The following is a 24,724-nucleotide window of genomic DNA, read 5'->3' as shown; positions in this document are numbered from 1 at the left end:
AGAAGAGCAATTTATACTATGACATCAATATTACAAAAAAAGAACAATTTTGAAGACTCTTATAAAGTGATAAAAAAAATGCAATGAGCAGAACTAGAAAAATTTACACAATAACAAGACTGTCAAGAGGAAGAAGACTGAAAACATGCAGAATGGTTAATACAATGACCATTCATGATTCCAGAGGACTGATAATGAAACATATTTACCTTTTGGTAGACAAGTGATGGATTCAGAGTTTGGAATGAGATATATATGTGTGTGTGTGTGTGTGTGTGTGTGTGTGTGTGTGTGTGTGTGTATGTTTATTTTTGGCTAGGTAACAGGTTAAGTGACTTGCCCAGAGTCACATGGCTAGTAAGTGTCAAGTGTCTCAGGTCGGATTTGAACTCAGGTCCTCCTGACTCCAAGGCCAGAGCTCTATGCACTGTGCTACCTAGCTGCCCCAACACATATTTTTGTATACAGTCACTGTGGGAATTTGTTTTGCCTAACTAAGCACATTTGGTACAAGGAATTTGTTTTTCTTCCAATAAGGTAGGAATGAAAGAGAGAAAAAGCAGATTTCTGTTCATTTGAAAAAAAAATAACACAAAATTGAGAGGTGGGAGGGTGCTAAAGATGTAGAGTGTCGCCTGCACTTTCAGAAGAAGTTATTGCATTAGTTTTGCTTAATTGTTTTACTTTGTTACAAAGAGACCTCTTATGGTGGTCAGGGGTAATTTGGAAATGTTTTTAATGTAAAAATAAAACATTAAATTTTTTTTTAAAATAAAAGAAACATCTGGTAGACAATATCTGGTCTCACAAATATTCTTTCCCTCTTTCTCCCAGTTCTATCTAAGTACCTCAGTTCTGTAGTTACAGGCAAATTCAAGAAATCAAAAGAAAAAAGAAGCATTAAGTATAGAGGATATGTAGATTAGATTGTATTTCAAAGCAAAGAAATTATGGGAAAAATCAGAATTTGCAAGAGTATATGGTGCTGTCTCCACTCACTCTAATAGCAGGTGCTCAGAACTTTAGCCAATTAAATTTCTATCAGTCTGCCTGGCCTTGCTGCACAGTGAATTAGAATATGTGAAGAGGTACCTGTCTAGGTAGAATAAACTCTAATCTCACCTTTCTTCTAGAGATCTCCATTTGGCCATATTGAATGTTGCACTTGAATATTCTGGAGTAGAATTTCACTTTAGAACGTACATAATACATTAGCAAATTGGACTCACTAGAAGGCACTAATGGAATCAAAATAACCATTATGAGAGGCAGTAAAATAACATAATGGATTAGCTGTACCTGTAATGAAAGTTAAGCATTGCTTAAAAAAATGAGGATAACTGGGAAATCTCAAGTACAGGGAATGAAAATTTTGGTATGCCAATGCAAAACATCTAAGTGCATATCTACCCACAAGATCTGGGGAAAACTAGTTGAACTAGTAGAGTTAGTGGTCATACCACCGACATCCACCTGCCTATTCACTTTTTAGATATTTTTGAGCATCCTTTATGTGCAAAGCACTTTGCCACAGTTCATGAACAAGAGTTACACAGGATGAGAAGGCATGGATGGGTTGTTGTGCAACCTGTGAGATTGAAAGGAGTATCCACTTCAATGGATCATAGATCTATTGAAGCACAATGATTATTATTTAAAGAATGACATCTTGATGTTATGTGAAAGGTTTACAGGTGCCAAGGGTACTTACCATTGCAAGCATTGAGTCTACACAGGTGGTAGTAAGCAAACTATTTGCAATCTACTGTGTTTAATTTGCTGGAAATTGTTGGGCTTTTTGATGAGCAGTTAATGTATTCATGTTTATTAATAAAAAAAACTATTTCCATAGAGAAATGAATATTCACCAACATAAAAAATATTCATTAACTGCTTGCATGTAGAACTGAGTTAAGCACTGTATAGAAGCAATTTACAAGTGAACACAACATAAATATTGCACTACTTACTGATGGGGCATAAGGTGCTGTTGTTGATTCAAATACAATAATATCTTTAGCTATTTGTTTATTCATTCTTTCATTTAAGAAGCATTAAAGGCTATATGCTAGGTGCTGAGGAGACGCAAACAATACTGTACAGATTTGGCATGCATAGCTATGGTTCGGAATGGAAAGCAATGAATGACATGACAAATATACAGACAGATGGGGACATGTATAACTGTGGAGCAGAATGTGGTAACAGACAGTTGTAGAGGGCTATAGAATAGAGAAAGGAAATGTTATTTGTGACGGAGGAGGTCAGGAAGGATTCTTGGAGGATGTGGTATCTGAAGTGGGTCTTAAAAGTTAGGTGGGACTTCAAAAGGTGAAGTTGTTGGAGGCAAGGCAGTCAAGGCATAGTAAACATGTTGGATGTATACAATGGATAGTAAAACAGAGACGTAGCATAATAAATAGAGGGCTGTAATTTGAAAGAAGGACTGGGAAGTTTGTAAGTTACCAGGTTGTAAATGGTTGTGGATTCCATGTTAAAAAGTTTGAATTTTATTCTGCATTTGATAGGGAAATATTGAATACTTTTGAGAAGGGGATTAACATGATCAGATTTGTGCAGAAAGATGCATAATCTGACAATAGAGTGAAGTCAGGCAATAGTCAACAAGCATTCATAAAATGCTTACTATGTACCAGGCACTGTTCTAAGTACTGAGGGATTATCGATTCAAAACAGGAAGAGGTTACCTAGGCTTATCCTAAAGGAGGGAACTCACTCTACCAATTGAAGGTCAGCACCTTCTCAAGATTTCTTGTTTTAGAGTATTCCCTAGAAAACCGAGAGGTTAAGTGACTAGTCCAGGGTCACACAGTCAGTATGTGTCAAAGGAGCTACTTGAGTTTAATTCTGAGCTGAGCTCAGAGGCTACCATATATAAAAGGTGGGTGCCTGGGGTCAAGAAATCTGAGTTCAAATCTTGCCTCCTTTACTATCTGTATGATCCTGGAGAAGTCACTTAAAGCCTCTGTCTGCCTTAGTTTCCTCAGCTGCAAAATGGGAATAATAATACCACTTACCTCTCATGATTGTGATGACCAAATGAGAAAAGGCTTACCTCGAACAGTGGTTAGAACACAGTAGGTGCTTAATAAGTGTTTGTTTCCTTGTTTCCTTTTTATCCATTGCTATGCTGCCTCTCATATAGTTTGGTATTAGAGATTCTACTAACTGATTTAACAAATAAGGAAAGTGAAATTCACAAATTAAGTAATTTGTTTATGGTCATGTAGTTACTAAGTTTCAGAAGCAGAATTTAAGCTTAGGTTCCTCCTGATTCCAGGTATAATGCTCATTCCATCATACAGCACTAACTCTCAACTGCAGCCTACTGAATTCTAAGGAAACATTTTGATTGGGTTGAGGTCTAGGAGAACAGTACCAGTAGTTTGGGGACCATAGTGATGGGCTTTTTCATATTCTAGAACCCTTCAAGATGTGGAGTTAACCCACCACCAACACAAGCACATCAGAGCTCTCTCTGGAGGAATGAAAAGAAAACTCTCAATTGGCATTGCCTTTATTGGAAATTCAAACGTTGTCGTTCTAGATGAGCCTACTAGTGGTGTGGATCCTTGTGCCCGCCGGGGCATTTGGGATATTCTACTGAAGTATCGAGCAGGTAGGAAATGAGCACCATTCTCTTTTTTATTCTGATAAGATAATATTTGTTTATAACAAAGCTAAGATAGTCATCCATTGGAACAAATCTTGCATCAAGAGAGATTAGGAGAATTTCATTTCAGAAATTGTTTCCTGGGAATATAGTAAAAAAAAAAACTCATATGGAAAAAAAAAACCCCAGTAAGAATTTTAGATTTATTCACACTAAGAAACTAAAGTTTTTTAGGACTTTTATTTAAGAGTCATACTTAGGTTCAAAAAGCTGCCTTTACCAATACAGTAATGGTGTGTGTACTCCCTCTATTATTATATATAATAAACCCTCCATATCATGTAATATTTTGAGATTCTTGTCTATTTTTTCCTATAAACCATCTATATCTGATCCATCCAACACACAAGGAGACTTTCTTTAATTTTTAAAATATCTTACGGGTACCAATGTAATACTTGGGGCTTTATCCTTGAAATATGATAGACCCATATTCTTTTATTGTGACAAATGTCTTTGAATGTGTCTTTTATACTTACATTTAAGTTGATGCTTATGCCAGTTTACAATAACTCTTCAAGAAATATGTGCTTATGGAATAACTAAATGGACTTCCCACCCAACAGTATATCGCTGTCTTGATATACTTGGTTCTTCTATTTAATTCATGTACAAGAAATGAAAACATTTTCAGCTATCTTCACACTCTAGGATGCTAAGAATTCGAAGAAGCAATTAGTGAACTAAGTACAGAGAAAGCTAATAATCCTTAACCTCTAACACATTTGTTCAATACCCTTCTCCACCACCAGCCCCTTCTGCCTGCCATGCTTCAATAATAGCAAGGCCACAGAAACTGAAGTCCAAAAGGCAGAAGCTTACTGAGGCTGACACAGTATTATGTCAGTGCTCTGTGACACAACAGAACTCCACTAGAGAACTGAACAGAGTATATGGCTGTGTGGTACTCCTTCAACTGAAGGAAAGAGCCCAGCATCCAGCTGTTACCAGTTCTGTTTCTCCAGAAGTCACTTGGGACATAGACTGAGACTTGTGAGTAGTGAATTGCCCACTAGGATGGATGAGATAGTTTTGAAGTCCAGCTTCCAGAGAAACTGCCGTCAAAGGGAGTATAAGAAAGTGAGCAATAAGGTGAAGTAGGGAAAAGTCTGATGTTACCAAAGATACCAGAAAGAAGAGAGCTCATTTAAAGACTTGAAGTATAAATAGAAAAACCAACAAGGAAGCTATTAATGACAGAAGGGAATGTGGCCCGCAGCTCAGGAAAAAGATTCCATGTTTGTTGAGTTGTTTTAGTTGTGTCGAACTCTTCATGCCCTCATTTGGGGCAGAGATACTGGAGTGGTTTGCTATTTCCTTCTCCAGCTCATTCACAGATGAGGAAACTGAGGCAAACAGGGTTAAGTGACTTGCCCAGAATCACACAGCTAGTAAGTGTCTGGGGCCAGGTTTGAATTCAGGTCCTTCTGACTCCAGGGCTAGCACTCTATCCACTATGTGGTCTAGTTGCTCAGAAGAGTCCATACGTTTATGAAAAAAATATTGCATGACAAAAATGAGTTAACATCTGATGGGGCAGAAGATCCTGTAGATTCTCAAGACAGAATGGAACCATAGTAAAGTGTTTCTGAGTAATATAAGAAAAATAAGAAATTGTGAAAACGTAGCTCGTGGTCTGTACAGCAGTAAGAATGGACAAAATAGAAAAAAATCCCTTTCAATCCACAGTGGTAAATTTTTCTAAAGAAATTAAAGAGAGAATGACTAATTGTGATTGCGATTACATGGAAGAGGACAATTTGGAAGAAGAGAACAAAAAAGCACTTATATTCAAAGAAAACGTTCTTCATATAAGCAAAACATGGATTTTCAAGACAGGATGCATAGAGACAACTTAAGTATTGTAGGTCTCCCCAAAACAACCTGCTTGGGACTATTGAAATTACTTTATAACCTAACTTACTGTTCTCTTCCTATTCAATACTGATCCCAGCCAAGGTTAACCAAGGGAGATGGGGTAAGGATTTAATTAATGTAAAGAATTCCCTGGTAATGAAGCTTCCTTTACAAATGTAAGACAATACTTTCCTGAAACTTACAGTCTTATGGAGTTTCTTAGAACAACAGAAAATTAAGTGGTTTGCCCATGGAAACACGGCCAGTACAGAGAGGTCAGAAGCAGTTTTTGAACCTAAATCAGCTTGGAGTGTGGCTCTCTACAAAATCTCTAAATTGGCAACCATATTTAGTATTGGCATTATCTACTATTCTACCCTCTACAACTTTAGAACAATGGAAGGGACCAGAAACTGGAAAGAAAGCAGGGTGCAGGAAGAAGGAGGATCCATTTTAAAAAATAAATTATCCTTTTTAAGGACTAATGACCTGTGATCCCAAGAATTTTGAGATTGAAAAAAAAACCAACTCTGTGGTGGACTAATTTCTGTAAGTGGACCTGAAGTTGGGAGCAATATACTAAATGACCTCTTCGTCCTTTCAAACTGTGAGAGATTTTCTCACTTTCTTATCCTGGCAATAGCAGAAATCAACAAACTCCTTTGTCACCTTTACATGAAAGCTGACAAGCATGGGAAGTTAACGTGACAAGATTTCTGATGATTCATCAGAATGACAATCCGCGGCCCAAATAAACAGAAAGCAAATCAAGAGAGAAAGAAAATTCTCTTCCAAAGTTTTTTCATCTCTTCTGAATTAGTTTTTCTTGTTGTCTAGTAATTATTATTATTTTATTATTAGAGGAGTCATTCTGAATGAATACCGACTGAATTGTTATAAAATGGAAATTTCTGAAAATATTGCACAAACCTCAATGGTTTTGATTTCGTGTTCTGCGATTTTCTAAGTTTCTTATGTGTTTTATGCTTTTTTCTCTTCCTGCCCCCATTCAACTGTGAACTCATTGAGACTGTGAACTATTTTGCCTGCACTGATCTCCATGTTGGCGGCTAAGGCCCCTTGAAATGTAGAGGTTCAGAACTTTGTATCTTCATGGCCTTTTCTGATGTCTCAGGGACGGACCTCAGAGACCCTGCCTAGTTGATGCTGGCTGCTTCCGTCTAGAACTCCCTGAAGCTTTTAAGGTCCTCACCATGGAGCTTTTTCACTCAACCCTCCTGAGGCTTTTTTACAGGACCCCTTTGCTATTGCATTCTCCAGACACAGAGACTACGCATTTCCCATCTCTGATTGTGCCAGGGTCTCCCTGCACTTGTGCTAGATTTGCTGGGGGAGGGGAGAGAGGGAACTTTTCTATTGCCCATGGGCTTCTGGCTAATGTTTTATGCAGTCCTAGGGTGAAATAAGTCTCTGTAGTATTTCATTGGATTTCTTAATCATTACAGGGTCTGGGAATTTCTTGGTTCTGTTGGAGTAAATATTTGGGAGCTGGGGAATCTGTATACCATTCAGCCAGAAGTCTTCCTTCCTCTCCAGTCTTATTATAGTCTTATTATATATTATATCCCTTCCATAAACTCTATGTTCCAACCATACTGGCCTGTTTATTGTTCCTCACAAATGATGCTCCATCTCTAATTTTCATTCCTCTATGCCTGGGAAGCTCTCCCTACTCATTTCTTCCTCTTAAAAGGTGATTTCCTTCAGGACTCCGATCCTGTGATATTTCTTCAAGACTCAGATCCCAGAATACTTTTCGCAGGAAGACTTTTCCTGCCCCCCTCTCCATCCCCTCCTCACCTCATCTCCCCCAAACTGGGTGCTAATGCCATCTCTTCTAAGATTACTTTATTTCTATTTTGTATGTATCTTTTATCTCATCCATATTTTTACATGTTGTCTTTTTCATTTGAATGCAAACTCCTTGAGGGCAAGGGATTACTTTTATTTTTTTCATATCTAATGCTTAGCATATTGTCTAGAAGGTAGTAAGTACTTAATACAGGCTTGTTGTTTGATCGGCCAGACCTGTGATTTCTTAGGTGCAGGGAGCTCCCAGTGAGGAAACTCTTTCCACCATCATCTGTACAAACTTTCCAACTTAGAATTTTTGAGAGTTGTTTTTATCTGAGGGGTTAAGTGCCTTCCATTAGTCACATGGCCAGTATGTATCAGAAATGGGACTTGGACTCAGCTTTTTCTGACTCTGATCCTGGCTCCCTGTGCCATCTCTTCACCAGTATATACCAGATTAGGTACATCATTTCATGTAGCCTAAAAGTCTATTTTGAAAATTAAATGATTTATGAGCCACAATGGTAGTTGACTTAAAAGATTAGGAAACTTTAGCATGAAATATAGCATGAAATCCTTAAAACATAGCATGAAAACATTGCATGGAATTCTTAATATTTCTTAACAATCCACTATGGACATACACTTTGTTCCTTTATCTAAATTCTGTTTTAAACTATTTAAAATGGTATAGATTGTTTTATTTTTAGACATAGACAATTTAGAAAATTTTCATTTGAAATTAACTGCAAATAACAGAGTACTAATTAAATGTATCGCTGCTCCTATCACTTGAACTCAGGTGCTTAGTTTACTTCTTTTAGTTCAAAGCAATATTGTCTTTGGAATGTTATAATGAGTAAATACCCAGGAAAGCACCTGCTGCTTCATTTCTTTGTGCCTTATAATTCACAGCTCCCTTCCACCCATATATACTCTCATACATTAGGTTGGCCTTCATTTGGACCTGCTTGTTCCCTGTAAAACATTGAAATTGGATTAAGAACTACTGTGACCCTTTGTTTCCCTTCCTCATTTTATTTTCAAGATCAAAGAATAAATATGTTTATTTCACCTTAGTGGTTAGCAGTGAACTAAATATAAGTAATTTAGATATGCTAAAGTAACAGTTTCATAGGCTTCAGAATTCCTTCTTCTGTTATCAGATCTTAACTTTGTCATATCTCTTGTATATGTCTTCTTTTCTCTTCTTGTAAAGCCACCACCCACAGGTCCTTCTCAACTTACACCTGGACTATTCCTATAGCTTTCTATTTGGTCTCCCCAAATCAAATCTCTCCTTACTCTGATCTGTCCTCCTGCACACAGCCAAAGTGATTTTCCTAAAGTATGTCTCTGACTTTGGCACCTGTTTTTCCAATGCCTCTCAAGATCAAATGGAAACCCTCTGTTTGGCATTTAAAGCCCTTTAAAACCTTCCCCCTTTCCTTTTTTCAGTATTCTTATACTTTCCTCCTCTGAACGCATCCTATGATCCAGCTTCTTTGGGTTATTTGCTGTTCTTTGCACACTCTATATTGCCTCTCAGTGTTTTTGCACTGGCTGTCCCCTATAAATAATCCCCTAACCTCCAGCCCTAACCCCATTTTCTTCCATATCTTAGTTCATTTGGCTTCCTTCAAGACTTGGATCAAATCCCAGCTTCTCTAGAAAGCCTTCCCTAGTCCCAATCTTCCTGCCTCCCAATACATTAATAGTGCTTTCTGCTATTGTATTCCGTCTACTTATGTGCATAGTTTTTCACGTGTAGTCTTCCAGTTAATTAGTGTTTTTGCCTTTCTTTATATCCCCAACAGTTAATACAGTGCCTAGTACACAGAAAGCATTTGACAGCTTGTTCACTGAGAAACAGGTCTATTAAAAGCTAAGTGACTTTTCCAAGGTTGGCAATGCACTGTCATGAATTTGAATTTTGAATCCAGATGCAAAATCCATTATTTCTGCCATACCAGGTGATACAATTCTCTTGATCAAGTATATGCCATGAATATAAGTTGCTTAAATTTTGTAACTAGATATAAACCTGACAATAGGTTTTGGTTCATGTCAAGAGCTCATGAAAAAGTCATATGTCTTCAAAGCTAAAACACCTGTGATTCATTAAGCTGGGTATTCTTATAATACATTATATCCCTTCCATGACTCAGAAAATGATTTTCAAGAATTTCTCCAACTTAAAAAATTATGAGACCCTACTATAGCCTTCAAGAATATATGACCACTTCCATGCCATGGTATGTATCAAATTATAGGATCTTATTAGAGAGAAATTATTTATATAATGCCACTTCTACTCAGAGCAGAAAGTGGTTGAATAACAAGTTTAAGGGTAGACTTTTTGGGGTAAAGAGCTGTCACTCATACCTCAGTCTATTCAGTCCTTGGCATATTCATATGTGTCCTCTATGTTCAACACACACACAGTTTGCAGTGGCTACCATCATTCTCAAATAGAAATTAGGGCAATTTTTTCCCCATTCATTAAGAAAAATATTTGTAGAGGTGGTTCTTTGCTTATTGTGCTTACCTTTTTGGTGCTTGTTACTGATCAAAATTTGCATTTTTATTCTTTTATGTCATCATTGTTTCTATAAAAAAGGAAGGTATCTTAATAGCAAAAATAGAATGACTTCAGAAGAGGAATGATAAAAATGATTAGAGATTAATTTTTATTCCAATTTGAAATCTTAGTAGCAATTTTTCAAATCTCTCTACATGCCATTAGATGTTCTTTAAGATTAATTAACAACAGGATAACATCAATTAATTGACCATCTAGACCTTTATAAAATGACTTATTTATCTTTCTTTTATGTTATCTAGAGAAATGCTTAAATATGAAAAACCAATAGGGGTTTGTCATTCGTCATATTATGAAAATAAGAGATAAAATTAATATAGGCCTTTTCTTCATGATAAGTGTTTTTGTCTCCTGACTTAAAGTGCATGGATATTAAAAAGGGAATTGAATTTATAAAACATAGACATTAGGGAATGATTATTTCTTTTAAGAAAAGAACTACTGTGGTATTCCTTTAAATAGTCAGGTTTCCCAATGTACTTGCAATGTATTTTAGTCTCTGTGTGTGTGTGTGTGTGTGTGTGTGTGTGTGTGTGTGTGTATAAACTTTTTAGAAAAGCATGAAATAGTAAAAACCACTATACCATGTAGTGATATGCCCAGAATCAGAGAATTTCAGAGTTGGAGGGGACCTTAGAGGTCAGCTAGTCCAACTCTTACCTGAAAAAGAACTGGTCCTATTTTAAATATTTTGATATACATTGGATTTTTGTATTTTTAATCTTTTTGCCACATATACCTGGCAATGCGACCTCTGAATAAAAAGATTTGGACACCTTAGTCCCTTCTTAGAATAGTTCCAGATTGTATTCCCAAATTATTGAGCCATTTCACAGCTCTACCAGCAGTTTATTAGAAGTTATTCAATTTTTAAAGACTACAGTTTCCCTATGAATCAATCAATCACTAAACATTTATTAAGCACCTACTATGTGCCAAGCACTATGCTGTGCTCTGGGTATACAAGAAGAGGCATAAGACAGTCCCTGAACAGATAATCCCAGAAATCCCTTTGAACGTGAAAATTCCAATATTCTACTGAAACTTCATAAGCTTTCTTGAGGGTATTGCAATATAAACTTTGACATTCTTTTAATCTTGAAATACAGGCCGTACCTTAATCTTCACTACACACCATCTTGATGAGGCAGAGGTGCTTGGTGATCGCATTGCCATACTCCAGCACGGGCGACTTAGATGTTCTGGTTCTCCCTCCAGCCTGAAGGAAACCTACGGCCATGGCCTCAGTCTGACGCTGACAAAAAAAGTAAGACGAGAAACTAGAACTTCAATTCTATTTTTACAGATCATATGTATGAAGTTTAGTGTGTACTAGGGTACTGTGGAATGCTCTGGAGATCCAAAGGCAAAAACCAAACCATCCCTACTCTCTCAAGGAGCCCTAAGTTCTACTTGGGGAAAAGTAGTAAATATGTGTTGTAGAAGCTTTCAGGACATAGTTTTGGATCTGGCGTTAGATAACTCCTAGGTCCAGTGCCGTTGCCACTGTTATAAGTCACTTAACATTGCCAAAGACCCTCAGAGTTGGAAGGCTAATAGGATCCAACTTGTTCCTCTATGGTAATCTCTTCTACGCTATCCCCAGCAAGCCGTCATCCAGTCTTCACTTAAAGACCTCTCTTGATAGAGATGTCCTACTATCTCCAGAGGCAGTTGAATTTTCTTTGAAATTGCTTTGTTTTCAAGAGTTTTTTTTCCCATCAAGCCCAAGTCTGCTGCTCTTAAACTTTTTAAAATCAATCAGTGGGTATTTACTAAACACCTATAGTGTACCAGGCACTGTGCTTAGCACTGAGTATACAAAAAGAAGCAAAAGATAATCCCCGCCTTCAAGGAGCTTGCAATCTAACCTTCACTCATTATTCCTAGTTCCAACTATGGCAGCCAAGTAGAATGAACCAATGCCTCTTCCACACGGTAACCATTCCAGTAATTTCAAAGCTCTGAAATGAGTACATTGGCCTGGATAATCCGTATGAATTCTTGTAGGTCTAAAGCCTGTGAGTTCTTATGCATGAGGCTATTTCCTGTTCTAATTGTATTTATTATGCAGCAATTAGTAATAGTAATTATAATTAAATGTTGAGTTAAATTAAATATACTAGGTTCTTATTGGGGACTTCCTCATCCTGCCTAGAACTTCAAGATATAGAAATAAGTATTATACTTATTCTTGCTTTTGAGAAACTTAGAATCCTTTTGGTGAGAAAAGATGTTGTCCATCCTTCATTTCTGAAGAGGACCAACGACCTTGGGGGCTGTTCAGGCCTTTGGCAGAGACCTGCAGGCTTCTTCAGGGGCAGGCACAGTTTCTTCTCCATATTAAAAATTCTTTATTTTGAATTTATTTAAAAAAAAGGAAAATGGACTTTAAAAGACATTGGAAACTGTGAGTTGCTTGCTTGTGGGAGCATCTCACTTGAAAATAGAGATGAAAGAAGTGAACTTGCCTCAGTCTATCTTTGTGGCAGACTTCCTTCTGCCCACAAACACTAGCCTTGGGGAACCCAATGGGTTTGAGTTCAGTGAACTTTCCAAATAGGATAGAATGTAGCTCAGCTGGGGTCAAGGGATGGGAAATGCAGAAGCAGCAGGATGGACACAATAAAATGGGCCCTTGGATGGCAGTGTGCCTGCCCTACCCCCAGAATGTGAGAAAAGAGACACATGTGATTCTTAGAGAAAAATGTGGCTGTTGTTGTTTGTCCTTCATTCTCAAAGAGGACCCTGGCATCAGGAAGGTGATGCTGTGACTAGCAAGTGAATTGGATTTAAGTGAAGGAGGGCTGTGTAAAGTCACCAGCCTCACTTTCTCCTACAGAGCCATCTGGGTCAGTGGCAAAATATAAATTAGGACAACTGGAGATGAAAAATATGATGCAGTATTGAGTTAGTATAAACTAGGGCCAAAAACATATGGTATTGTTTGTAATGGCTTTGCTTAGTCAGGAAGGTAAGAGATCAGTGTTGACATGAATGACCAAGGAAGGGTACAAGGAAGAAGATTTTGAATTTTGAGTAGGAGAAGAGAAGACTTAAGGGTCACATATTACATATTTTCGAGTATTTGAAGAGATGTCATGTGACAGAAGGCTTAGACTTGTTCTCCTTGGCTCCATGGGGAAGAACCAGGAGCAGTGGGTGAAAGTGAAGAATGGTAGATTAAGGCCTGATGGGAAGAAAAATTGCCCAACAAAAAGAACAATACTAAAGAAGAATGAGGTACCTCTGGAAATACTAGCATCTCCAGTGACTGGAGAGAGATCAAGTGAAGAGTGAATGATTACGTATTGGTTTATAGATAAAGCCTTTGAGATGGCTTCCAACTCACATTCAGTGATTAGGTGACCATTTTAGGTAGGGAGTGCAAAATGGCAGAGATGAAAATGGCATGTATAGGAGATAGTGAAGAGATGAGTTTGTATAGAGCAAAGGAGCACACACTCTCTCTCTCTCTCCATTAGCACAAAGAATAACACCAATAATTCAGGTTTATGAAGTGCTTTAGATATATCTTCTTTGATTCTCACAACGATCCTTCAAATTAGGTATTATATTCATCCCCATTTTACAGATGAGGAAATGGAGAGGTTACAAATAACTGGCGCAGGAACACACAGCTAATAAATTTCTGGGGTGAGATTTGTATCCTGGCATTCATTACTCCAAATTCAGAACTTTACCCTTTATATGAGAGGTCAGCAAAATATGGTTCAAGTGCCAGATCCCACTGTTGTCCATTTTTGGTGTGGCCCACAAGTTAAGAAAGATTTTTACATCTTTAAATGCAGGAAAATTTTATTCAAAAATGTAAAAAACCACATTCTTATCTTTTAAGCCATGCCAGAAACCAGAGGCAGGCTAGATTTGATCCATGGGCTGTAGTTTTCTGACTCGGCTCTATGCCACATTGCCTGAGGGATGCTTATCTATCACTTAGTATAGTATTTTATTTAAGCTTCCCCATGACCTCATCAGGTGGTCACAACAGGTTCTACATTCACCGTTTTAAAGATGAGGATTATGGGGCCCTGGCATTCATAGATTCAGAGACTTAAAGCTATAAGGGACAGTAGAGATCATCTCTAATACAAGCCCAACACTTTACAGATGAGGAGACAAGGTCATATAGCAGTAAATGGACAGGCTAAGATTCAAAACCATATCTTCTGGCTGCAAATCCAAGGTCTTTTTCTTTTTTTTTATTCTTTTTTAATTTTTTTTTTTGGCTACGCTTGGGGTTAAGTGATTTGCCCAGGGTCACATAGCTAGTAAATGTTATGTGTTTGAAGCCAGATTTGAACTCAGGTCCTCCTGACTCCAAGGCCAGAGCTCTATCCACTGTGCCACCTAGCTGCCCCTAGTCTTTTTCACTACATTATAGTTTCTCATGAACAAAAAATGTTTTAGAAACATTAGTAAGGTAGAGGTATATAGTATGGATTGGCAGTAGAGAAATACTAGTTAGAGAGATATTTTAGGGTAGAAGTATCAAACACATAGGGCACATGCTCATAATACTCCTAAGTTGGCTCAAATAAGATTAAAACATATGTCCTTTCTGGTTTTAATGTGTTGATTTATATATGTATATCTTTATATACACACATGAACATCTGTGATTTTCTTAAGTCAGTATGTGGCTCACAGGATTCCTTATGTGTGGTTTAGAGGCTCTCATTTCTCAAGTTGACACCACCGTTTTAAGAGAATTGTGTTGAATTGAATGTATGATGTGTTTCAATTTGATCAATGTGATCACTTTCAATGATGTGTTTAAGAGCCCAACTGTGTTGAAGGCTTGGCTCGTGGTAGCAGCTATGGTAGTATACATAGATAAAATAAAAATGTGTTTTGAAGGAAAAATTGAGAAAACTGTTAAATACTTGATACAAGCGATAAAACAGAGAGAAGAGTTAATGATAAATCCAAGACTGGAGAATAGGTGATTGGGAAAATGATGGTACCATTGACAGAAATGGGCTACCTGGGAAAATATTTGGTTTAGGAGGGAAGATGACTTTAATTTTTAATATTTTGAATTTGAAATGATGGAAAGATCCACTTATAAATATCTTGAAGGCAGTTGAAATTATGAGAGGGGAAGTTAGGTCAATATCAGAATTTTGGTTGCAGATTTTAGAGCCATTACTATAGAAGTGGTAGTGGAAGCCATAAAAGTATAACTCATTAATGGAAAGTATAGGCAGAATGAATGAATGGCTTATGATTAAGTCTTGGAGGACTTCCATATTAAGTAAATGGTAAGAAGATGAACTAACAAAGTAAATGTTCAGTAAGTGTTTGTAATGAGAATGAAAAAGAAAAAAGGCACAAAGATAAGAGTGCAATGTCATGAAGTCCAAAGAAAGTTTTGAAGATGGGATGGTCAACAATGTCTAATACAACAAAATGTTCAAAGCGAATTATGATAGATAAGAAAAGATCATTGGATTTGGCAAGAAAGGGCAACAGACTGGCTTTTAGGAATCAGTTTCATTATAGTGGTGGAGGCAGAAAGCACAACATAGAGGGTTTCTGAAGTAATAGGAGCTGAACTGATAGACAATCATTCAAAAAATCTGCAAGTCAATGAAAGGAAGGAAAGTGAAGATAACTTTAATGACTTGTCATTAGTAAGCCCATGGGCCTTCAATTTCTCCATCCCCCTCCCCCACCATAATAGAGATGAATTTGTTTCTCTCTCCATTGTCTCTTTTGACTACATATTTGTACGTAGGTAAAGGGCATAGAAAAGCAGGCCAACGTTATGACTTTTAATTCAGGGTTCCAACCAACTGAGGTTTTCTTTTTATGAATAAACAGAAACTCTGGTTTTGTTTTCTCATATTAAAGGCCAAATAGTAATAGTAAGGCAGTAAACCAAAACATTGTGGCTATCTATAGGCACTTGTAGGCAATTTTTGTCCTGTATAAATCCTAGAGTTGAATTTAGGTGACCTTCAAGGTAGGGAGAGATGAAATAAATAATGTATTTATGAAGGTATCTTGTGCCTGAGTTGATTTGTATTTGACATAAATACATAGTCCATGCTGCTGCATGTGTCAGTGGATGGATATTTCAACTTTGCTTAATTTGAATTTTAGTTCCCATAGAATGTATAATGACTAATTCAAATCAACTGATGTCTGTTTGAGGTACTTGAGGATTTCACCTCTTTTCTCTTTGTTATTTTCCCATCTTCTTTGTAGCCTTTCATTGTGGAGATCCAAGATGCCAAGGACATAGATCGAGTTACATCTCTGATACAGATCCACATTCCAAAAGCATTTCTTAAAGAAGATGGTGGGAATGAGCTGACTTATGCAATTCCAAAGGATACAGACAAAGCATGCTTTAAAGGCCTCTTTCAGGCTCTGGATCAAAACCTACATCATTTGCATCTAACTGGCTATGGAATTTCAGATACCACCTTAGAAGAGGTATTTGTCATTTCTTGTTTTTATCACTCCTTGCAACCCCCTTGGAATATCTCTGATTAGTCAAAATTTAAGACTTCTCCCACCACCATTTGTACTTTTACAGTCACACATTTCTTTTACCTTGCATCTAACAAAATGAGTTTTGCATGGAGATAGAAATAGAAAGAAATATAAGGGAACAAGGAAAAAATATTAAGTGCCTATATTTATTTTAATTTTCTGATCCATCTCATATTTTTGCGTCAAAGATAATTGTGAGTTTAAGACAGCATTAGATAATCTTGCATTTTTATTCAGAGGACTTTTCATCCAATCTTAGTAGATATGCTAAATGCTTCCTATCAGCAGATCATTCTGTGATCTTTAACTGAAACAATGGTATCAGTGATTTAAAACTGATGAGCTTGGTTACCTGTGGTAGCAATATCTCAGTCATATATTTGCACTGCTAACAGCTGCGGAAGAAGTCTATGAATCTTGCAGAATGAAATCTTTTTAAAAGAATTTTACATTGCATCCTTTTAAAACCCCAGAAATATTACATGATCAGCTTTTGGATGAAGACTTTAGAAATATTTCTTTGAACCTAAAGTCATGCTGTGAAACCTATTTTTAAAAATATAAATAGTGATGACATACATTTAAAGAGCACTTAGAGGTTAGAAATATGTATAGCCTTGGTTAAGTTTCATATAGCTCAGCCTCTTTATTTGCAGATAAAGAAAGTGAGGCCAGGGAGGTTGATTGATTTGATTAAGGCCATACAGGTAATAAGTGGCATAGATAGGATGTGAACCCATGACTTCTAACTGAAAACCCAGTGCTTTATATGTTGAAGTGAGGGAGGGCTATAATTTTGAGATCTATATGTCTGCTGGTTCTGAAAAATTCAGGCACTAAGAGAATGTTGAATTAATACCACAAGAAAAAAATGCTTTCATTCAAAGTGGTAGTAATTCCAAGTTGATGGATCACTATTCTTAGTGACCATTGTGAGTTTTTGACAAATGAATAACAAAGCTGACTACTTTCTGAATGTAATGTGACTGATTGTTATTTTTTTTAACCAAAAGTTGACTTAAAAAAGACTGGTTTGAAGCTATAGGATGAACTTTTTCCTAAGGCCATAGAACACTATGTGGATGAAAATACATCATCTAAGATTAATTCAATATGGTTCAGTGGAAACAATTCTAGAATTGAAGTTAATGTCTTAGATTGTTAGTGTTGGTTTTGACAATTGCTACCTGTGTGACCTTGGACAATCAAGCCTCACTTTCCGCATGCACAACACGAAGGGACTGGACTAAAACACAGATACCCTTTCAAACTTTCTTCTGCCCGTCCTCTAACTGCTCCTATTACATAAATATATGTTTCTATCTTTGGTGATGGAAAATATTTAGTGGTAAGAAGTCCTTAGGTTTCTTCCTTTGATGTCCTGCTCTCCTTATTACACATAATAAAAGCATCCTCCTCACTCCCTCCCCTTTTTCTTTGTATATTTGTCCTAAGCAGTTCCTGGCCATACTCAGTTCTTCTTAAAACAACCTCAGGTTAAAGTTCCTTTGCAAATGTGTAATTGCAATATTGTATGTTGCTTAAATTTTGGTATATATCAAATTCTCTTTTTTATTCATCTTATGATAAAACTGCCTTATATCTGATACACTTCTCATCTCACTTGGTATTTCTAATCAAAGTGTAATGAAACAAAATTATTTTGTTATGTCTTTCAAGTCCTCTTACCATGTGCATGGGAGACGTCTTGATGGAGTATATAGCATTTTAAGTGGAGTTTTGCTCCACAAAATCAAATGCTATTTTTATGACCAAGTAAGAAAAATAACGGTGTCTTTTGTTCCCTGTACCCTTTAGTTAGTTGCTCAACTTTAAAGATGTTTTCTGCTAGACATGTTATCCATAAAAGCTTTCTAGTTCTCTGATCATCCTTTCATCAAGGATATCTTCAATAATTATGTAGATCAGTGGTCTCAAAATCAAATAGAAACTGAGGCCACTAAATCACACATAAGGATCCCTGTGGGGCTGCATTTTGAGTTAAAAACAACATATTAGCATTATCTATATTACATATGTTTTTAATTTGGTGAAATATTTCCCAATTATGGTTTAATCTGGTTCAGGCTGCACTTAGAAGTGCTGCAGGAGGGCTGCATGTTTGACACCTCTGGTGTAGATTATTCCCATAAATATTTTTGTAGAGATGGGAACATATACATATGGATCAGAAGTTATTGATATCTAGGCAATTGCTATTTTATATTGTTAATAATGTTTATTTTTTCTCTGAGTATTCACAATGTCTTGTCCTTACCAAGGCCACCCAACACTTCTACATGTGTCCTTTTGCCTCCTCTAACAGATTGCAACTTTAATCATCTCTTCTCTCTCTCAAGTTTCCAACCTATCTCTTCTTACTGGTTCTTTCCCTGTTGCTTTTGCACAAGTCAAAGTATCATAGAACCTTAAAAATACAAAGAAGCATTTTCATTTGATTCTACCGTTTCCTCAAGCTATCATCCTATATATCTTGTATTCTCAGCCAAATACCTTGAAAAGTCTGTTTAGGCTTGCTGCCTCCACTTCTCCTCTCATTTTCAACCCCTCTACCATCTGATTTCTGATGTTATCATTAAGCTTTCTTCAAAGTTACAGATAATATTTTAATTGCAAGTCCTATGGTCTTTTCAATCATTCTTCTCCAGTTATCTGCTTCATTTGACAATAGTGATCATCATGTCCTCCTGGATAGTCTGTCCTTTGTGGGCTTTCATGGAAGCAAGTAGATGGAAGAGTGAATAGAGCTCTGGATCTGGAGTGAGGAAGACCTGAATTCAAATCCAGCCTGAGACATTTCTGTGACTTTGTCCAAGTCGTTTAACCTCTGTCTCCCTCAATTTTCTCATTTGTAAAATGGGAATAGTAATAGCACCTGCCTTGCAGCATTATTGTGAAGATAAAATGAGATCATATTTGTTTTTCTAACCTTAAAGCATTATATAAACACTAGCTATTATTGTTTCATGACATTACTCTCTTGGTTTTCATTCTACTTGTCTATATGGCCCCTGGCAAGTCTCCCTTGCCGGTTCATACAGATCATGCTTTTTAATTGAGGGTGTTCCTAAGTTTCTGTCCTAGGTTCTCTACTCTTCTCCATCTATGTTCTCCCTCTTGTTGACCTTATCATCTCCGATGTATTTAGTTATAGCCTCTATGCTGATAACTCCCCTATCCATAATTCCCATAATCCATATCCATAACCCCAGACTCTCTCCTTAGCTTTATTCCCATACTACCAATTACCTGTTGGAAATTTCAAAATGGATGTCTTGAAGATACATCAATATCACCATGTCCAAAACAGAACTAATTTCCTTCCCCTTCCCCAAACCACCTCTCTACTACACATTTGGGCTGTGTGACCTTGGGCAAATTTTCTAACCTTTCAGTGACTCATGTAAATTTGTAAGATTACAAATTGCATATCAGAAATACAAATGGCATTGGTAATCACTTACTGGGAACTCCCTATGCAAATAAAATCACAGGCTTGGTATAAAAAAAGATTTACTCCATTTCTTTTTTATGATTGTGTCTAGTGTTCACTGTATCCAATCACTATGTCTATGTTCTAAATCTTCTATAAGAAAATATTAACAACAAAAGCTTCAGGCTTTGGTGATATAAGCCTTTGGCTTCTTTTTTTTACTCTTGACCCATATTTTCTACAGTATTTTTTATGTTCTTTTCTATATCCACCTTTACAGTGTAGTCAGTGGATGACAGAAGAAAATTTCAATTGAATGAACCATGCACAAAAAGGTGTGCCATTCACAAAGATAAGCTTAACTTAGAATAGGGGTACTCCTTTCCCCCACAGGGCTTAGAGCAGGGATTCTTAAAATTGAGCCTTTCCTTCAGTTATGACCAAAAAACCCCAAACATTATTCTGAGAATGGGTTCATGAGGCTCTTTAGACTGCCAAAAGGGCCCATGACATTAAATAAAAAAGGATAAGAATCCCTGGCCTAGAGTCTAATAAGAGAGATGAGTTATATATAGAAATGATTGTAATACAAAGCGAAATGCATAAAGCACATCCATATCAAGGCAAAAGTTAGAATAAAACAATGCCTTGGCCTGTGTAAAATTCCCCAGTGGTTTTTGCAAATGTTCTTTGTTATTCCAGTGTATAAGCAGTCTGCACACCAGTTTCAGGCCTCTGCCTTCGGTTGCACATGTGTTCAGACGATTTTGTAATTCTCCGTAAATTTGGGTTTACAAGGCCAGCTGCCAAGAGAAGCAAATACTGTCATTAAAATATTGGTCCTGAATAGAAATTTGTGAGGCACTAGTTGTCATAGTTTCTGATGTGTAGATAACAAGTAGGAAGACTATGCCAAAATAGCTCTCTGTTTGTAGATCTGATGCATCTCATTTGGCATAAATCATTGGCTTTCTGAAGTCACTGGTGGGCATCATTTCCTAAAAATGTTTCAACTTTCTGGTACCCATTAGAAAGGCAGGAAAGAGTTAGTGGGTGCTTTGATTTTTGAGCTGTAATAAAGGAGAAGCACTATTTATTCACTGGTGCACCTATGTGAAACTACTGGCATCAGATATTTTTCAAAAGCATCTACTGGAGAAGGTTATATTTTTTTTTTTACTTATACTAAATCTATGTCCGAGTCATGTAAGCTCCTGAAACAAATCATAATTATGGATTATAAAACACTTCATTGTTGCCAGATGTTTTCTGTTATTAACTTTGAAATCACAGAGGTAAAATGATCCTCAAGAGATCATGTGATCTAGCATCTTGACTTCAGTCAAGTGAAGGCCTCTACCACTGTAGATTAATATGTGTATTATCTTCTTGAAGATATCCAGAGATGGAACCCTTCTGTAGTTAGATTGTTTCCATTGAAAACAGTAGTTTTGCATAAATATGAATGTTTTAAAAATTAAAAATGTCTTTCCTTTTAGATAAAAGTACTTTAAAAAGTACATAAAACATTTATATTTTACTTATAATAGATATAATTTATATATCAAGTTCCAAAAGTTTTAGTGAGGTTTCAAGCTTTAACAACTTCAGAAGTATAAATGCTGCATATTTTAAAAAATCACTTAAAAATTTAATTATTTTGATTATATTTCTTTTCCACATTTTGTTTTGTGGGTTTTGAAAAATAAATTTTTTAATTTTGATGTTAGCAAGATGGAACACCTGGTAATTATGCATTACATGTGTGACAATTTCAGGATGACACTTTTTCATATTAGTGGTTGGGTAGAGAAGGTTCTTTTTTTGGCAACTACAATCATCTGATCTATTTCCTTTAGAGAGGAGGTCAGGTCAAAACTATTGTGCATGCATCAAAACCTCCTCCTTTGATGTACTTAAAGCTAGGATTACAAATTCAATCCTTTTAGTCACTGAGAGGCAGCTGATTAAAGTTTTCACAAAGTTAAAGAATCGACCAGAGTGATACATAGCACAAATCAGCAATTATGCTGAATTTTAATAAGAAATATCAATATATTTTAAAAAATAATAATTAACCTTTCTAATGATTTTGTAAGTTTGTAGCATTTGTGCTTCTAAAATTTCAACAACTTCAGCTTTTATTGCTTAAAATTATCCTAAGAATTTTTGGACACCCTGTATATAAAACACTTTCCTCATACCAGATCAGTGATGTGGGAAATGCTGTTATTATTATCTCCACCTTCAAGATGAGGAAAATGAGAGTGGTTTACTTGATGTGCTTATGGTCAGGAAGCTAATAACATTTGGAAAAGACAGGAAGAATTTGAATGCAATATCCAGTGTGATATCCAGGAGAACTTAAAAAATACTTCTGGTGTAAATATTTACATTCTTTCATTTTCACACATTGGTTCACTTTCCAAACAAAAACTAATTTTCAAATGCCCATTTTCCTTCCTCATGCCTTTTCTTTGCAAATGAAATTTGTTTCCTCTTTTCCTGTATTTTCAATTTGCATGCATAGCCCTCAGAATTAAATATTTGCTGACATTTACACTTTTTCACAAATTGCTGATCTTGACTTCTCATGTAGTTTTTATTCTAATTACAGTTTTAGTCTTCCACAAAGTGCTACTTTGACACTTTATTGTAGCAGAAAGGTCATCATGGGTTCTCAAAGCCTTTATCAGTACCGTGCAAAGTCTGATAGGTTCTGCCATTCTAGAAAATCTTCAGTTATGGTCCCAGCCATAACTGAGTCTGCTTTTCAAGCATCAGCCTACCTAATTATGAAGAAACTCATCTCTAGAGGTGGGCGATGATGATTTCTTTGGCTATGTCAACCCATGAAACAGAAAAGTACAAAATGGTCTTCAGTCTTGTTTGCTTCCTTTTGGTTTCATGGATGTGCTACTGGAGTATTTGTATCATATATATCTTAACATCCTTATTGTAAATAAAAAGTCAGAAGGAAGAAGCAGCTAAATGGAAGGATGGTCCAAAAGTTCTCCTTGGAGAGACAAATGAAGTGACTGGCTAAGTTAATTTCGTGATGTGTCTATAGGCAGCAATAATATGTCATTACATGGGACATAGAGGCATCATCTCTCTCTCTCTCTCTCTCTCTCTCTCTCTCTCTCTCTCTCTCTCTCTCTCTCTCTCTCTCTCTCTCTCTCTCTCTCTGTCTATCTATGTTGTTCAGCTGTTTTTCAGTAATGTCTGATTCTTTGTGACCTCTTTCTTAGCAAAGACACTGTAGCGGTTTGCGATTTCTTCCTCCAGTTCCTTTTACAGATGAGGAAACTAAGGCCAACAGGGTTAGGTGACTTTTCCAGGGTCATGCAGCTAGTAAGTGCCTGGAGCTAGATTTGAGTCAGGTCTTCTTAACTCCAGGGCTAGAGCTTTATTCACAGTGCCACCTCGCTGCTCTGTATATATCTATATTTATATCTATATATCATATCTATCTATTGATATCTATATATGTCTACAGCTTTATCTATAGCTATAGCATCTAGCATCTAGCAGCTTAGGACAACACAAGCTTAAAACATAGATTTGTTTATAAAGTACTATAGAAGATAATTGAAGATTATGAACATTATCACATCATAAAATAAAAAGAATTAATAGGTTGTTGAACTAATTAAAAGAAAGCTTGGTGTGAGATTCAATTAAATAATGGTATCATTTTTAAAGATTAAAAGAGGACAGCAAACAAATGAAAAACGGAAAAGGCCCACAAAGATTTTTAAAATGAAAGATTTGTTCTGATAAATGAAAATGTCTGTGCAAAAAAACTCTCTTCACTGGTGTGGATCTGCAAGTCATCTGTAAGTTAGTCTGTAATTTAGAGGTTTGCCTAGATACTTCCCGATAGTCACAAAGCTAATAAAAATTAATAGCTACCATTTATTTAGCACTTTAAGTCTCACAAAGTGCTGAGCAAATATCTCATTTTATCCTCGCAACAACCCTGGAAAGTAAGTGCTATTTTTCTCCCTTTTACAAATGAGGAAACTGAGGCAGTCAGAGATTAAAGAGCTTGCCCAAGGTCACATAGCTAGCAAATGTCTGAGGCTGGATTTGTTCCCAGGTCTTTCTGACTCTGGAGCTAGTACTTTATCCACTGCAGTACTGAGCTGCCTAATATGTATCAGAGGCAGGACTTTAATCCAGGCCTTTGTGACTCCAAGGCCAGCCCTTTGTCTATTACCTTTATATCACCCCACATTTCTATCATTGATATCAATAGTCTATTTGAAATATACTCTCAATCTCTTTCACTGTTTTCCAGTTCTCCTTTCCCCCTATCTTTAGGGGAAAACAAATAGTAGTAGTATATATGGTAATATAAACCTTCTTTACCTTTTTTTTGGTATAAACTTCAATGTTTCAATCAATTTGTGTTCTTTTTGAGGTGGGTATTCCATAGAGGGGTGCAGATTGCAAGCTACTCATATGTTTCAATTTTTGTTCACATTCATGATTCTTATTTGTATTGTTCTGTGAATTCAATCTTCCATCTACCTAACATAGCAGAGTCTAGATATTTTTCCACTGTAACATTTATCTATAATCTCTCAGTACATAATTGATCAATCTCTTTTTTCTGATCGTCCATTTACTGAATGATATACATTTTGCCATTTCCCACAAGCAAACAGTTATTGGCAATTATATTACACTTTTTTTCATTTTCTATATATATTTTAAATACACTTCCTTGGCAGAGAACAGATTGTTGAATGAATTGCTTATGTTAATTGGA

At 36.3% G+C, this 24,724-nt stretch overlaps 1 protein-coding gene across 1 annotated transcript in view; it reads left to right on the top strand.

The window, feature by feature from the left end:
• Nucleotides 1–24,724, top strand: part of ABCA13 (ATP binding cassette subfamily A member 13) — a 482,687-nt gene that overhangs the window by 171,203 nt on the left and 286,760 nt on the right. Inside the window, 3 exon segments of the mRNA XM_078151686.1 lie at nt 3,444–3,640; nt 11,078–11,235; nt 16,203–16,433. Coding sequence (XP_078007812.1) covers nt 3,444–3,640; nt 11,078–11,235; nt 16,203–16,433 — 586 coding nt within the window.

This window comes from Phascolarctos cinereus, unplaced genomic scaffold (genome assembly GCF_003287225.1).
Source record: "Phascolarctos cinereus isolate Bilbo 61053 unplaced genomic scaffold, phaCin_HiC Scaffold_4;HRSCAF=312, whole genome shotgun sequence".
NCBI classification, from domain to species: Eukaryota; Metazoa; Chordata; class Mammalia; order Diprotodontia; family Phascolarctidae; genus Phascolarctos; species Phascolarctos cinereus.
This window is presented reverse-complemented; position numbering and strand designations above follow the sequence as displayed.